Source organism: Mastigoproctus giganteus, chromosome 13 (genome assembly GCF_048544385.1).
Source record: "Mastigoproctus giganteus isolate SK-2022 chromosome 13, ASM4854438v1, whole genome shotgun sequence".
NCBI classification, from domain to species: domain Eukaryota; kingdom Metazoa; phylum Arthropoda; class Arachnida; order Uropygi; family Thelyphonidae; genus Mastigoproctus; species Mastigoproctus giganteus.
The window spans coordinates 81645370-81663740 of NC_143587.1; the positions used below are offsets into that span (position 1 = coordinate 81645370).

General features: G+C 38.7%; 1 protein-coding gene across 1 annotated transcript in view; it reads right to left on the reverse strand.

Moving 5' to 3' along the window:
• The window catches only part of SMC1 (structural maintenance of chromosomes 1), a 635181-nt gene that overhangs the window by 393841 nt on the left and 222969 nt on the right, over positions 1-18371 (reverse strand). Inside the window, exon 9 of the mRNA XM_090388169.1 lies at positions 13783-13997. Coding sequence (XP_090244295.1) covers positions 13783-13997 — 215 coding nt within the window. The remainder of the gene's footprint in view (positions 1-13782; positions 13998-18371) is intronic.

The window sequence follows — 18371 nt, forward strand, 5'->3', positions numbered from 1 at the left end:
AGATAATGAGGACATTTAGCATGTTGTCACTTAATGCAAGAGGATGTGCCACTGCATTGCACAATAAACTGGCCCTTGACCAGGTCCAACAACATCATACCAACCTACTCCTCCTACAAGAAACCAATATTAAAGCAGACACAAGGGCATCTTTGAAATGGGCAGACTGGCCATATGTATTCCATCATTCTCCAACCCATCAACATCATGGAGCAGGAGTGAGTATCTGCCTTCATCATAAGTCTGCCTGTAAGCTCAATGTGATAGCAGAGATCGCTGACAATGCAATTTACGCCACCATGGATACACCCCCAAAAGAAAACCCTACATATCTTTAACATCTATATACCGCAGCAGGACCCACTTGCTATTCAAATAACCAACTTCATACAGAGCCATCTCTCTACAATTGATCAGAACAATTCTTGCTGGCAATTTCAACTGCACACTTGACCCAGAAATGGACAGAGTGCGATGCACTGAGCACCTGCAGATTGTTAATCAACAATCTGCAGGCCTCGGTATAAAACAATGAACTGGTCGACACATTTAGACACCAGCACCCAGAAAAAGGTCCTACACCTGGAGATCAGCAAAAAGAGCATCGGGAAGACTCCCTTACCAAGCCCAACTGGGCATATACTACATCCCAAAGCACACCATCCCCCTGGTCAGAAGCATCACACATATCCCATCTTATATCTCAGATCATTCCTTTGTCAAACTGAAATGCTCCTTCTCACCCAATTACTTCAAAATTGGAGGTGCTTATTGGACGTTCAACAATAACCTCCTTCAAGACAGAGAATATATCTCTAAACCAAAAGACCTGAAATCCAACCTTGCCCAATCCAAAGACAGATTGGAACCCATGAAGACATGGTGGCCTAGATTTAAAAGTCAACTGAGATCATTCTCACAAATCTACAGCCATAAGAAGAGCCAACAAAAGCATATTAACTTCTACCAACCCAAGCAAAGACTGAAGCAACTACCACCTGATAATCTGGCCCATCAGTCAACGCTACAGGCCATTCAAACTCACTTGGAACATTCAGCCAAAGACGGCTTACTGAGATCAAGACACGCCCCATAACTCTTTTGGACGCTCCAACCAAATACTTTCTCTCATTAGAACACAGATGTCACAAAGCAACCACAATCACTGCAATTCAGCTCCAAGACAGAAACATTACTGAAGACCAGGAGCAAATCTTCTCTGATGGAACCAGATTTTATCGAGAAATATACAGTTCCAAAGAAACCTCTACAAAGGCAACCGAGGAAATCCTTTCAGAACTCAAAAAAATCCATCCAACAGTCCAAAACAGCACAGAGTAAGTGCTGTAAGTTCTTTAATCACCCTTAAAGAACTTACAGCAATGTGCAAAGCACTTCCCAAAAACAAATCTCCATTTCTGGACAGACTAACTTAGAGAATTCTTCCAAACCTTCTGGAATCAACTCCGAGTGCTTCTCTTTCGAATACCTGAAGAAGCACAATCCCACGGTCTACCAGATTCGGTCACTACCTCTGTCGCATTACTGATACTCAAGAAAAGAGATCGCACAAACCTCCAAAATTGGTGCCCAATTTCTTTAATGAACACAGATTGCAAAATTTTTTCCAAGGCCATCACCAATAGACTAAAATCCACTCTTCCTGATATCATCGATCACCAACAGACATAGTCAGTACAGTCAGTCCTCGTTAGTTGTGTTCCTAGAAACCTTCATGCAATGCAAAATCGTGCAATATAAACAACAGGCCCTATGGGAAAAATAGGGTTAGGTGCCGACCACCCAAGACTGAACACACATTTGTAACCAAAACATTACCAAACACAATAAATAATCGTAATAAAATACGTAAGTATTTTATTACGACTATTATGTAATAATAAAATATTGCTAATAAAATATTGCTAATGCTTTTGCTTCTATCGTAAGCAAACTTGTTTTTTGTTTGATTTTCTATCCAAACAGATGACATCCATTCCATCTCTTCCAATTCTTTGTGTCTTAATCTAATGGATTTTAATTACACTTTGAGTTGTTCCTGCTATGAAAGTTATTATTTTCTCTGCATTCTTCGTAATTCTCGGCCTTGCCTCATTTAGGTCTGTAGCACGTGCAATATCACATGGTCTTTCATTTCACTCAAAGCGTTTCCCAATTTCATATTTTTTCTCTATCGACAGAGGCGGACTGGCCATAAGCCTTACCGGGGAAACCCCTGTGGGCCGGAGGCCGGTGTGATTTTGGCCATAAACTGTAGTATGAGGCCACTATAAATTTTCCCGGGTAAGAATTTTTGACCCAGTCTGCCTCTGTTTATCGATATTGCTTTTCTTTTTCTCTCTGAATTGCAGTGTCTTCACCAAGACGCTTCCTTTTCACACATTTTAAGTATTTTACTCATTTTTATGGAATAACGCACAATTACAAAACGAGGAGGCACGCTTGATACAAATAAACAAAGCTGTGCGCGTGTAGCAACTGAATAAACAACACCGTAAAGGCAGAGATATGCTATTAACACCTCACATTTTACTAAAGCACATTTCTAGGGGTTAATACCATGAAACAATAAAAATAATTTCTAGTTGTGTTTCTGCTAGTGGAATCTGTTATAAACTGGTAGTAAACTCGATCTAATTGCATTTGCGATTATACTGATAGCTGGAATTGTGTTGGTTTTTACGTTATTATGGCGAAATGTGTTTCTCCTTCACTAATATAAAAAACACAAATACATTTTCAGAATCTTCTCTTCATTCCTATTGTGCTGCGTTCGGTTGGGGTGATTCTGCGTTCGACTGCCATTTCTTGTAAACACAAAGACGAATCGTGCTTAAGGGAATTCGGTTCGTGTTATATAAGATATCGTTCCACTATTTATAAATCATGTATGATCAAATTCGTGTAGTGTAAACACATGTTATATGAGGACTGACTGTACCAGGAAGATTGATACACAACAATCGTCATCTGATCCATGACCTTCTCTCCACTGCAAAGCCAAAAGGAATTTCTAGCACTAATTAGCCTTGACCAGGAAAAAGCATTCGACAGAGCTGAACACTGCTACCTGCTTGAAACGTTGAAAGCATTTGGATATGGGCCCCACATCATCCGAACTATCCGTCTGCTATACAAGTATTCCAAATTCTACTTGAAAGTCAATAACCAGCTCACCTGCAACCTTCCTTACTCCAGAGGGATAAACCAAGGCTGCCCACTCTCTGGGAAACTCTATACAATTGCCACTGAACCTTTGCCCAATAAAATTGCCACCAGTCTACAATCCTGACGAACACTGCTACCAGAGCCTCACCTTAAAATAACCTACTAAGCATATGCTGATGACGAACACTGCTACCAGAGCCTCACCTTAAAATAACCTACTAAGCATATGCTGATGACGTCACAATTGTAATTTGCCACGATAGTGAGTTTGAAAACATCCAAAAGGCTCACGATCTCTATGCCCAAGCATCAGGTGCCAAACTGAACCACTGTAAGACCAGCGGTCTTTGGGCTGACAACTGGAAAACCAGAACTGATACCCCCATCCAATGCACATGGTCTAGCGAGGGACAGAAATATCTAAGTGTGAATCTATGTGTGAATCTAGGCAATACCCTCCTTTTCTCCCAGAAGAACTGGCATGAATTTCTGAGCCATTTCAACAGGGTACTCAGGAAATGGAGAAGAGTGTGCGCCACATTTCACTGAGCGGGAGAGTGCTCGTGATAAACCAGATGGCGGCAAGCATTCTCTGGGACACCCTCAAAGTTCTCACTCCACCTAGTGACTTCCTCCACCAAATCCAAGCTTCTATCTGAAGCTTCCTTTGGAACAAAACCAATTGGATGTCCTTCTCTAAACTCTGCCAGATGTTCACTCATGGGAGTGAGGGGCTGGTCTCTCTTGAAGACAAAACACAGCCTTCCAGTTCACCTTTCTTCTAAAGACGTTGCAAATGAAAAACTCCTACTCTGCCACCACCACTAAACTACTAGCAACAGCCACAAGAGGGCTCTCTTCCAACAATCTTAAGAACGGGCATGGCACCAGCACCCCAAAAACTACCTTTCTTCTCCACAGACATACTGCACTGCTGAAAGCTTAACTTTCACCACACTCTAGAGGGAACATCACTTCCCACAAAACTCTCAGAACCCCTCTTCTACAATAAAAGAATAAAAGACTCCACAACTGATGATCACCTCATCTATCCTACATGGAATTGGGCAGGAATTAGGACCATAGGCAACCTCCTGACCACCCTCCTACAATGGAAAAGCCCTTTGCAAAAGTGCCACTCCAGGTACCCTGGAACACACATACTTGGCATGCCCTGTGAACAAGGAACTGATCAAATATGCACTGAATGCAGCAAAGATTGCCTGCTACCACGCCCACACTCCGGAAGACTACTGGTATCTTCTCCATTCTGAGCAGACAGCACACACACACCACTTGCAACTTTTTATTCATTGCTGCCAAGGCCATCATTTACAACTTCTACTTGAAGCACGTGAGAAGCAGTGATGACGTACCTCCTGTCGACACATTGGCGCAACATCTCAAGTGGAGTTTACAGAGAAAGTTGCAGAGCAGACTTCTACTCGAATTCCACTGCAAAAGACCATAAACTCTGGATCATCTTAACAGCGAATGGAACAGTGGCGGTCACCTCTTGACCACCACTGAAGAGTTCATCACCTTCAACGTGTGAAATATGAGACTGATCCAATGCCAAGAAACTGTGTTCTTAATTCCTGAAATTGAAATGTCGAAATGTTTGTATTTCTTTCTAAAAAGTTTCTTTATGTTTCCTTTTTTTTTTGCTTTTGTATATAGAATGTAAATGGTTGTTGTTGAAAATGTATATACGGTTCATGTTTAAATTTAAAAAAAAATGCTCCCTTTGTCCATCACCTGCTCCCTTTGATATAGTTCATTACTGGAGGTTTTTGATATGTCTCATGGATTTCTCTGTTTTTTTTCTAATTTTTAAAACACCATGTGGAATATAACTCTCTCAGCAGTTTCAATTATTTGGCTCAACATTATTTCTAATTCACTACATTTTTTTCCAAGCAAGACCAAATCATTTAAACAGTCAAGACACTACTGCAGTGTATACATGTAATTTCCATTTGCAAAATTTCCACCCAAAAGATCTGATAACCTTTTTCAAGTGTAATGTTAGAGGAGAGATTGATTTAACTTGTCTTAAACTTATGTCTTTCCAACAATGGCAGGGCTGAGATGATGCACTGAACAATAACTGCTTCTCGGTGTTTTTGTTTGACACATTTCGGTTGGATTTATTAGGTTTAGGAAATTCCTAATTCCTTCATTATCTGCCACAGGCTCTAACTAAGAATAAAATCTTGTTTTCTGAAAAATCAACAATTGGCAGAAGGATAGGTATTTCATGTTACCATGATTTTTCCAGTATTTGTCAATGAAAAAATTTAGTTTGTGGTTAAGCACATCTTTTTAAATTCATTGTGACTGACATATAATTTTCTATTAATATGGCTCTAATCTTCCATAAAAAATATTCAAGAATACTTAATGGGATATGAGAGGCTTATCCAATTAATTTTACATTTGATTTTTTTTTTAAATTGGGGCAATAAATGCTTGGTTCCACTGTTCTGCTATCTGACTGCCAAATGTGTTTTATGATGTTTTATGTTTTTTTCTTTTGGGAACGAGAATAGCTCCATGCGGACAAAGTTTTTACGGCGCCAGCTAATAGAAGTTTTTCTTAAATTTCTGCCGTTTTATTGACTTAAATTTGCATATTAATTTATTTTCTAAAGTAGTATTATATTTCTACTTAGTTTATTTTGACCTTAGATATAGATTTTGTAGGATATTACTTAGTATTGGTAAGGGTATCTAATCCATGTGTCGGACAAAATATTGCAGCTATGGCGAATGCTACGTTTTTAATTATATTTAGCCATTTTATTGACTTAATTCTTATATGAAATTATTTTCTATAAGTAGTTTATAGTCCTAGTCAAGCTCCTTGCTTTATTTTGAATTTAGATAGCCATTTTGAAAGTTAATACTTAGGGCCTGTAGATTTACCGTTCATAACTTGCCACCATTGTTACAACGTATATCCCGTACTAGATAGTGTAAGGTTTAATGTAAAACTAGATAGGGAAAACTAGATTACATTGCATCAAAAATCTGTTAGCTTAGTATAGTATAGTATTATCAATTAATCAGTAAAATTTATTAATCTTATTAAATTTCATTATCAATTAAATTGTACTTAAGCGGAATCATGACCCAGACTAGAGCAGCAAAGCAATGCTCACAGATTAGCCAGAGTGCTGTAGCTCGGGGGAGAACCGAAGGGCGCAATTCTCCAACGCATCACAGTTAAAAAAAATGCGGGAAATGTGAAATGTTTTTGTGGACCTGTGTAGAACAGGGCATGATCTAGCCAAGGAGAATGTTTTGTGTGTGCTAGGTGCACACACAAAAATTGAGGAAATTAGGTGCCAACTCAGCATTCTGATGGGGGTCTATGAGAGTTTGAGGTGTAGGGTAGATGCCCTCGAGGACATTAATAAGAGAGGCGCATCAAGCTCTCAGCTGCCTAACTCAATGACAGAGCTCACTATGTGCATCAGGCAACACAGCGGCAATCTCCAATGCACTGGTCCCACATGAACTAGTTATTGTTGGTGACTCTATTGTCAAGGGGACGGGAAATATATTATGACAAAAGGATAGATGGAACAGGACCAGGGTATATCTGTCAGGGGCAAAGGTTGATGATGTTGTAGAGCAGATATCATGTTTTAAGGGCACAAAAGGTGATATTGTGGTACACATTGGTACTAATGACCTAAAGAGTAAGAGATCTTCAGATTTAATTAACAACTACAGGTCAATACTGAAAAAAAAAAAAAAAAAAATAGTGAGCTAGGGTTGAATTTGAAGGTGTCTACAATTCTGCCCAGATACAATAGGAGGGAGTATATGATGAGAGACTTGTCAATCAATTCAGCCCTGGAGAGATTGTGCAAGGCGCATGGGGTAGAATTTTTTTTCAGTTTTCAGCATGGTCTGTGCTTCCTAACAGGAGAGACTGCATCTGCAGCGATGGGATACACTTAAAAATGAAGTGTGCAAGAATATTTGCTGATGCTATCGGGGCAGTGTTAGGTGGGTCAGAAAACTGCTAGCTTGAGGGTATTGACAGACTAAAAGAATAACAGTAGCCGCAGGCAGAGGTGAAAGCAATTCTTGCACTGCTTCTATTATAATGAGCAGCAGCCTAGAGAGCTGGGGGCTTTAAAAGCAGCTGGCAGTCATCATGAAACAAGTAAATACATGGGCTGTGTTAGGTTAACTAAAGTAAGAACAGGTATATGTACATCAATGCCAGAAATATAGTAAATAAATTTGAAGTGTTGATCAAGGCATCAAAGGCAGATATTGTTAAGACATCAGACATGGTGTCACACAGATATATTCAGTGTAGAATTGGAATTTGGTGAGTACAATGTGTACAGAAAGGACAGACCGGGTACGAAGGGAGGAAGGGTTATGCTGTTAGTTAAGAAACACAAAATTTAAAAAAGTGCACCCAGTTGACATGGCTGGACAGTGCAATGTTCAGTCAGTTTGGTATGACATAAACACTGGGAAAGGGAAAAATCAGAGTAGGAGTGTCTTGTAGGCCTAATGACTCTGATGAGTACAAATGACGACTGTCTTATAGGCCTAACGACACGGATGAGTAACAATTGTGCAGAGAAATTGAGTGGGCCAATAAATCAGGATGTCTTGTAATAGGGAATTTTAACTTTCCAGATATTGACTGCAATTTGTGGTTGGTCACTTGCACGCTAGCAAGACTTTTGTGGATTTATTGGAGGACTGTTTTCTACAGTAAAATGTTCAAGGGGCAACCAGAGGGGGTAATACTCTTGATCTGATTACCAGCAGTGATGATGCATACATTAGGAATTTGCAGATACAGGAACCACTAGGTGACAGTGATCACAGTCGTCTGATGTGGGATTTACTTAAAGATGTACCTACCATCAAAAGTAAAGAGAAGAATTTTTGTTTTCGTTAAGGTGACTGCAGTGGTTTCAGGCAATTTTTGAATTCTATAAAGTGGGATTAGGGCTCATAATACTGGTCAAAATCTTAATACTGGTATTTCGGTATTTTTAATTTATGAATTGAGGATACCGGTATCACGGTTTCAAAAAAAAACTGGTATCCTGGAGGGTTTTTTGGAATACCGGTATTCCAAAAAAAAAAAATGTTTCGCAATAAATTTTGATGACAATTAGGTGCAATAAAGTAAGGAAAAAATAAGTAATTACTTGAATTCACGTTTTAAATCAAACTTTTATTACAATAATAAATATTCTAGAAAAAATTATTAAATATACAGTTATTCTAAAAACAAAAAAATAAACATCCGCACTACCTGTCCGAATAAAGTGAGCTCTTAAGGAACTGAATAGCGTTATCGTTTAAACTGGATCTAATTTTGGTACATATTTAATTAGCGGCAGAAAACGCCCTTTTGGATTCTGTGCTGGTTGGTGCTTTGTACTGAGATAGTTGTAGACGAGTTGTGTTAACCCTCCCTATCCCCTCGTTTTCAAAAAATCTTATTTCCTTTTTTATCAAAAATAAAAAATATTTCCTTTTTGACTTTTTTTTTTATGGCACTATATCCGTATTAACGAAAGAAAGGGACTGACAGTTAAGCTTGGTGAGGAAACCAAATCTAAGTTGTGTGTGTGTGTGTGTGTTGGGGGGGTATTTATTTATTTATTTATTTTTATTTCCCTGTTCCTTAGTATTGCCATCAGTGCCAATTGTTATGATTTTCGTACAGCAGCTCCCCTCAAGCACTAAACCCCACAAGCTATCTGACTGCGTTAAAAATTGAGAATTTCCAGGAGCTGAGGGATATTCCCCCCACCACCACACATGAGTATATAGCATTAGCATTAGTATATGATGCAAGAAAGCAAGCTTATGCAGCATCAGCCAAAAAAAAAAATGCTCCCATTTCACCCCTACGTTCATTCCAAATACCTGTCCAGCTCAGCCTTAAATTTATTTAGGCTATCAACTTCCACAACAAAGGATGGAAGTCTGTTCCACCAACCAAGTACCTGCTGGCTAAAGGCCAGCGGGGAAATATATATTATATATGAGCTGTCAGTTTCTCAACAGCAATGACACAAATATAAAACAAAAGACATTTATCATACAAATTACTTACAATACATAACTGGTGTTCATTTACAGCTAATCTATTCATTTTTCTCATTTAATCTGTTAATACATGCTATCATTTCCATAAAATTTCTCTCAATTAACAATCTAAACTCTCTCTGCAGCTTCAAACACTAAACTAATTCAATCTTAATCGCTTCCTCGTATTTCTCTTAATCATCAATATCAATTCTCTTCACAACAGCAATCCATAAGTCACTAACTTAATGCTAACAATTCCATGTAATTACTCTAAAATAATCTCCCACTTTATCTAAGTACCATTTCCAAAACAACACAGTTCAGAGGACTTACCTTCCTTCTCATTCACAGTGGGATTCCTTTGTGCGGTGATTCATTCATTCATGCATTCTCTCTCTCTCTCTCTCTCTCTCTCTCTCTCTCTCTCTCTCTCTCTCTCTCTCTCTCTCTCTCTCTCTTCTTAGTTGAACTCTGCATCTTTGCTGTATAGCTCTTCCAGTACTGTCCACCTCCCAAATAAGCAAAAGGAGGAGAGAAGGGGAACTGATAAAAAAAGATCAATGGCAGAAAACGTACAGGTAGGCACATTAAAAAGTTGTTTGTTCCCACATTTCGAGAATAGTTCTCTGTTTATACTGAAGGAAATTACCACAACAGTAGCAGGAGCCAGAAAGCTATCTAACTGGCTTGTTATTCAACTTCTGAATTAACTTCTAGCGCAACGGTGAAACCCTTCACTATATAGCTGGACACGAACAGAAGCAAGAACTACCACTGGCGGACTGCAACCCCTCCGAACAAAAACCACAAAACCCCTCTTTTGGTGTGAGCATCTTATTTATTTCCTTCTCATTTATTTATTTATTGAATTGATTTCAAGTTGAAATTGCCCCTTGTGCTACTTTTTTATGCGCAAGCTTATATGAAAACACCAAAGGGGTTTGCGTGCATTTACGTATCTCCCCCTATCTAAATTAAACCTGACCCAATCACAGTGTTATTCTTTAAACTCACTCTTCTTCCTTTGGTGGGAAAAACAGAATATTTTTCATACACAACAAAACGCTTTCATCTTTTACCTCTAGATCACCTGTTCACAATACCTTTGAACTGCTCCATACCGACACCCAAAATGCACTAAATGTCGCATCCTTAAATAGCAGTGTAATAGAGGGATTAAACTTTGTTCAGAAGCTTTTAATTTTAACCCTTCCACACATGCCATACCATTATTCACCATATTCCTTAACTGCCCTACCAGGCCTACTAACACTAATGGAAATATTTCTGCAATGATATTTTTGTTATTCCTTAAGTGCTTTACTTCCACACACACACACACACTATACTTACTAAGAGAAATATATTTGTTAAGATTTTATATCTTAGTTTCATGATGCTTTCAGGTTTCTCTTGCATTTGTACTGTGTATAACATACCTCATTTGCAAATTCAGCAGTATTAATGATTTATTGTTTTCTATTTTATAACCTTTGTGCGAATAAATCGTGGAAAATTATTTTTTAAATTAGTACTTAAAAACCAGTATTTCTGTATTAAGACCGGTATTTGAATACTGAGAAAAAATGATCGGGATCCCGAAATCTCAGTATTCTAAGCCCTAAGTGGGATCAACTGATGATGTTAAAAACAGTGAATTCTAAATTGAAGCTACTAGGCTTTTCATATCAACTAAGAAATACTGTTCAAGATTTAGGCCTAAATGGATGTCAGATGAACTAATGAGGCTCATGGCAGAGTAGAAACTGGATCGGATGCATATAAATTAGCAGGTGACACAGAAGCGTACGGCAGATATAAGCTAATCTATAATCAAGTAACAAAGTAGGTTAGGCAAGCCAAGGCCATTCATGAGAAATCCTTTTCAAAGGGTGCAAAGAAAAACAACAAAGACTTCTTTAATTATGTAAACTTTCGAAGGAAGGAGGGGATGAATCAGATTGGTTCACTTGATGTTGATGATCCTGTCCGGATAACTGACAAACTGAGAATGATTATTTTGCATCTACATTCACACATGAGGAATTCTGTAAGAAGGGAAGGGCAGAAGTTTACTAAATTCTAACAGGAAGCTAAATGATTTTGTAATAACGGAGAACAAAGTGGAGAAGAAATTGTTGAAATTAAACATAAAAAAGGCAGATAGAATCTATCCAGTTATATTGAAGGAGGCAGCGAGGGAAGTAAGCAAACCTTTACCATAATTATTTATTTTTTTTTTTTTTTTTTGTTAGTTGTTGGCACATCGGCTTCTGTGGCCATAACGCCCCTCCCAAAGTTTTTGAATTTTTACTCTGATCCAAGCCCGAAGTGGAATTCGAACCCGCTACCTTTGTGTTGCCAGGCAGGCACTTTACCCACCTGGCTAGCCCAGTAGGCACCATAATTATGAGAGCATCCTTAGATTCGGCGGCGGTGGGGCTGGAGATATGCAAATGTATCCCCAATTCACAAAGTGGGTTCAAAGGGTGACAGAAATAATTATAGATCTGTTAGTTTAACTTCTGTTCCATGTAAAATAATGAAGTCGCTGGTTAAAGAAGTGATGCAGGATCACCTAGACAAGACAAGACAAGATTGCAGTAATAGTTCAGACACAGTATAGTTTGTGAATGGGAAGTCTTGTCTGACCAATTTGATTGGATACGACGATGTGGTCACAAAGGAACTGGATGCAAAAAATAATTCTGATATCATATATCAAAAATCCTTTCCTGGATTTCAGGAAAGCTTTTGATACTGTTGTACATGAAAGACTGCTGTACAAACTGAGTAGTATGGCATTAAGGGCAAGTTGCTACAAGGGATAAAGGGTTAGTTGAGTGGTAAAAAATGGAAACTGCTCTATCTGGACTAATATTGTTAGTGGAGTCCTCCAGCATTCGGTGCCGGGCCTATTGTTATTTTGTGTATTTATTAATGATATCGATGAAGGTATGAAGTATATCGGGCTTAATGTCCAATTTGCAAATGATACAAAGGTTGGCAGGGTTATTAATGACAGTAAAGACAAGATGCTACTGCAACAGGATCTAGATAAGTTTGGCAAATTGACTGAGAAGTGGCAACTGAAGTTTAACCTTGACAAATGCAAAGTACTGCCTATGGGTAGCAGTAACCCAAGAGAAACATACCAACTGTGTGGTAGGTACTCCACTCGGGGAGGTGGAGAATGAAAAAGACCTGGGGGGGTGGGGTAATTGTGCAGTCCGATATGAAGTTCTCTGAGCACTGCAGATGGGCCGCCAGAGCAGCTCATGCAGTTTTGTCAATGATAAATGATAAATAGGAATTTTGCTAGCAGAGACAAAGAGGTGATTTTCCCTTTGTATAAGGCAATGGTCAGACCATACCTATGAGTACACGTACAGGTCTGAAGGCCTGATTTCAGGAAGGCTGTAGAGTTGCTAGAACAACTAGAGAAGGGCAACAAGACTGGTGAGAAGAACAAATGGGTTATCTTACCAAGAGAGGCTTAAATAATGTAAGTTGCAGCATCTGAAGACTAGGCAACTGCGAAGTGATCTGATTGAAGTGTGCAAGGCCTTGTATGGTTTGAGAAGGCTCAGTGCTGATGGGATACTTCCCCTTGCTGAGATTAAGTATCTGAGGGGGCATAGGTTAAAGTTGAGAAAAGACAGTTGTAGAATAGATTGTACGGAAGTTTGCCTTTAGCCAGCAGCTAGTTGATTTCTGGAACAGACTTCCATCTGTTGTTGTGGAAGTTGATAGCTTAAATAAATTTAAGGCTGAACTAGAAAGACATTTGGAGTCACCGGATGGGTGCAATGGAAAGTTTTTTTTTTTGGCTAATGTTCTCTAAGCTTGCTTTCTTGCATCATATGTCTCAACTAATGCTATACATGATGATGCATGCAGTCACCCCACCTCCCTTCACCAATATTTAAGCGATTCACATATAATTTCATCAATTCCTGGAGATGTGATATTCTTAGAAATTTTAACTTTTATGCTATTGCTGACTTTTTTTTGAAATCTCTTCTGTACTGTGAATCAAAATTCACTCAATATAAGTAGTTTCCCATGATATTATTTTGTATTTGTTGTTGCTGTCATTTGGTTTTTAAGAGTATTAGCAACTAAGGCCATATTGCTCCGAGGATATGCAGTGTTCGTTCCCTGACTTTCCGTATCCTCCATATTTGGTGGTCACGGACTCGAATCCCGGTCTAATCAAGAAGCGTATGCACTGCTGCTCCTACCCACTTGGCTATGGAGGCACATGTATTTGTTGTTTGTGATTACTTACTTACAAAATAAAAAAGCAGCCATGAAATCCTCAACACACAAGGAATTTATACCATATCCCTATATTTTATAGATCAAAATTATAACACAGGATAATAAAAAGATTCAATCTGAAATGACAAAAGATTTCATTTATTACTGAAAAAGTTACCCAAAATGCCTAAAATTCAACCATCAAATACTTTGTGTTTTTAAAAGGAACTTGAAAATGCTAACCTGATATATTCAGTCAATTTCTCTAATCGCCTAATATTTTCTTCAAGTTCTGAGCGTTTCTGTTTTATTTTAGCTTCAATTTCTGCTTTTTTCCGGATTTCATTATCATGTTTATCTTGATCAGATTTCTGATCCCTATTTACTGAATCTAAATCTTGCAGATAACGAGATGACAATTTTCCTGCTTCTTCTTTCAAGCTATTGTATTGTTCTACCTGATCAAAATAAGAAAAAATAATATTAAATATAAACATTCTTTTCCCTCATTACTTAATAAAAAAGTAACAGCTGTCTCTCGAGCCACAAGTTATTTCACTATGATTTTATTTCATTGCAGGAAATGCAGTACATCCAAATGGGAGGTATTGGGGAGCGGGGGATTTTTTCTGTTAGTGATGTGTTAGTTTGGCATGAACACAGCAGGCACAATAAATAACCCCTATGAATCATAAGTTAATTTTCATCATCACTGCACTCCACCATATATAGTAGCTGTCAACAAATCTTAATCAAATTACAGTTTTTTAAAAGAACAATACATACATATGTGCATATTCGCTAATATGTCAATGAAGTATACAAAAAAGTGCTTCCTAAACTTTAGTTTGGTTGGTGTCAGCACGTGTTTGGACTGTTTTGAGATAGACAGTGGCAATTATAGAAACCAATTCAGAAGAACAGTGCCCAGGGATCTGTAGAAAAGGCATGCAACAGAAACAGTATGTCTATGAGACAGCGAGTGGAGAGACTCTGTTAGACAGGAATCATTAATTAAGTTAACTGACTTCTTCTGAATGGAATCTAGAAGCCTGAGTGAGAGAGAGAGAGAGGGGGGGGGGCACCATCCCAGATGTGGGAACAATATTCCATGGTAGAACAGATTTGCGATTTGTAGCTCTTTGGAAGAAAAGTAATCCCGAGAGCAAAAGAGAAAACCAAGTTGCAATATTTGCAATGTGCTAGCGCCATGAGAGATTAGAAGTCATGGTAATCCCCAAAACAGATATATCACCTTACCTAGAAATCAGAGTATTGCCAAAGATAAGAATAGGAGCTGAAGAATAATTTTTTCGAGATATAAGACAAGACTGAGTTTTAGAAGGAATGAAATCAACATAGTTGTGTTGCCCACACTGGAGAATTCCATGGAGATCAGAATTTAAGGAATTGATAGGGATATTCAAGAAATTGAAGCCGATTGAGCAGGGCAAGGTCTCTCAAACTAGAAAGTGTAATGCAATGTGCTATCTCGGTAAAACTACACATAGGATTTCCGGTCAATGAAGGTCATTAATAGAGAAGAGGAAATGAGCGAGGGAAAGAACTGATCCTTGGGGTACACCAGCATTAGTGCAGAAGTTAGAGAGCCATCACCCTCAGTGAGCAGTCTGAGAGAAAACTAGATAACCAATTACAAAAAACAGTTGGAGAACCATAAGATGGAAGCTTGTTTAGAATACCATTATGCCAAACACAATCAAAAGGCATTGAGATGACAGGAGCAACTACTTGTGTGTCACCGAACTGTTACATTGAATCTGTTCATAAATGGTAACATAAGCCAGAATATCTCCAGCGAATCGACACTGACAGAATCCATAATGCCGATCGTTGAACAATATTCCATGGTAGGGCAGATCAGACGGAAAGATTCTGGGTAGTTTAAGAGTTGGCAGTTCATTGATTTCTCAATTAATTTAAAAAGAGTAGAATTGCAATCAGACGATAATTAGATCGGAGGGATTTCTCACCATTTTTAGGAACTGGCTGAATATGAGCAAATTTCCAAGCAGAAGGAAAACCACCTTTGGAATAAGAAAGTGAAAAAAGGCAGCAAAGAACAGAAATAGGTTCAGGAGCACAGGTGAGGAAATACCACGAAGAAATACCACTGAAATTCGTCAAAAAAAAATTTTTTTTTTTTTTTTTTTTTTTATGTAAACCCCAAACACGAGAGGTATCAGAACCTATAGTACTTAGTACCGTGCTTGGGTTGGAGATTGAGAAGACGAAAGAAGATATTTGTTAGCATTGGACTTGAACTTCTGTAGACTGTAATTTTCAGGAAATACGTGTGAATGAAGGTTGCTCCAGAAAACGGCAGTTGAATGAATAAACGAGGAAGACTGAAAGGTTGGCTCTCTGAGTTCGAAGTCGGACAGTAAATGGATGTTGGCTGGTGGCGGCACGTGTTCGGACTGTTTTGAAGGAGGGAGCGGGAATTATAGAAGCCAATTCAGAAGAACAGTGCCCATGGAAGTATCTGTAGAAGAGGCATGCAGCAGAAACAGTACGTCTAAGAGACAGCGAGTGGAGACACTCTGTTAGAGATAAACCATTAATTAACCTAACTGCCCTCTTCTGAATGGAATCAAGAAGCCTGAGAGAGGTTTTGGAGGCACCACCCCACATGTAAAAACAATATTCCATGGCAGGGCGGATTTGTGATTTATACAGAGTGAGCAGCTGTTTCGAAGAAAAGTAACGCTGAGAGCGAAAGAGAAATCCAAGTTTTTTAGATGCAGAGGAAACAATATTTGTAATGTGCTTGCTTGTGCCAAGAGAGATTAGAAGTCAGGGAAAAAGAGATATATCATTTTGACTAGAAATTGGAGTTCACTAAAGATAAAGAGCAGTAGAATCCTTTTTGCGAGATATAAGACAAGATTGCGTTTTAGAAAGGTTGAAATCAACTAAGTTGTCTTTGCCCCACTGGAGAATTACCAGAAGATCGGCATTTAAGGCATTGGTAGTAGATTTTCGAGAAGTCGAAGCTGATTGAGCAGGACAAGGTTTTTCAAAATGGAAAGTGGAATGCAACGTGCTATCATTGGCAGATTTATGGATAGGATTTCCAGTCAATGGAAGAAGGTCGTTAATATACAAGAGGAAAAGAGTGGGAGAAAGAACTGAACCTTGGAAGACACTGGCATTAGTGGAGAAGTTAGAAGACAGAGAGCCATCTACCATCACCCTCAGTGAGCGAATAGAGCGAAAACTGGATAATCAATTACAAAAACAGTTGGCAAACCAAAAGATTGAAGCTTGTTTAGAAGACCTTTAGGCCAAACACAATCGAAAGCCTTTGAGATGTCAAATGCAACTACTGGTGTTTCACCGAACCTTTTCCATTGAATTAGTCCATAAATGGGTAACATGAGCCAGAATATCACCAGTGGACCGACACTGACGGAATCCATACTGGCGAACGTTAATCAGACGGAAGGTTTCTAGGTAGTTTAAGAGTTGGCGGTTAATTGATTTCTCCTTTACGTCAGAAAGAGTAGAGGTAATTGCAATCGGACGATAATTGGATGGCAGGGATTTGTCACACTTTTTTAGGAACTGGCTGGATATTAGCAAATTTCCAAGAAGAACGAAAAACACCTTTGGATTACGAAAGTGAAAAAAGGTGGCAAAGAATGAGTAAGTTCAGGAGCACAAGTTTTGAGAACAAGTGGAGAAATACCATCGGAATCTGGAGCTTTCTTAGCATCAAGATTCGTCAAAATCCTTCTGACATCCTTTTGACAGAAGACCACAGGAGGCATTGAATGGAGCGTGTTGGGAATGGTGGGAGGGGTTTTACCAAGATCATTAATACATGAGTTGGAAGAAAAATGGGATGCTAGCAGGTCAGCTTTAGCCTTGGCTGAAGTGACAACAGAACCATCTGGTTTGGACAGAGGTGGGGACAGAGATGGGCAAAAGTTGTGGACAACAGCTTTGGCAAGAGTCCAGAATGCTCAGCTACCATTAAAGCAAGAAGCAAGTTTTCTACTCTTAGCCTGTTCAAACTCTAGTTTAAACAGGCAAAATTAATCAGTCAAATTCTAGTTTGACTGATTAATAACTGCTTTACAATTGTTGCGAGCTTTGGTGTAGGCAGAAAATGAAACTGAAGAATTAGAAACAAGCCAATTACGATATGCAACTTTCTTCTCTTGGACAGCCTTAGCACATTTATTGGAAAACCAAGGTTTATTTAAAGGACGAGATTTTAAAGTGGAGTGTGGGATAAAGGATTCAATTCCTACAAGAATAATTTCACTGACACGATCTGAGCAAACGTTGACATCACAAGTTTTGAAACAGTAATCCGACCAAGGAAAAGAAGAAAAGAAGTCTCGCAGGTCATCCCATTTTGCATTCTTGTAATGCCAAACAACACAAGGTTGGGAATAGCCATGAGATAAAGGTTCCATTGGAGAAGAGACAATCACCAAGATATGATCTTAAGTGCCTAAATGACCTCTCACTTCGACCGTATACTGAGAGGGGGGGGGTTGTTTGTGAGAAAAAGATCAAGCGTGTTGGCTTGATCTTTTTGATTAGGATTGTCTGGTATTCTTGCAGGTAAATGAACAATATGTGCAAGGTCATTAGTAATTGCAAAAGCCTCAGCATCTCGACGAGCTGGGTCGGTGTCACTAGAAAACGGAAGCCAGCTGGAGTTGTGAACATTAAAATCACCAAGGAAATTTAAAGTGAAATTTAAATTTAAATTAAGGAAATTTAAATTTAAAGTGAAACTCCAAGTGACTAGAGGAGGTGGGAGAACGGTAAAGACAACAGATGAATTTGACACA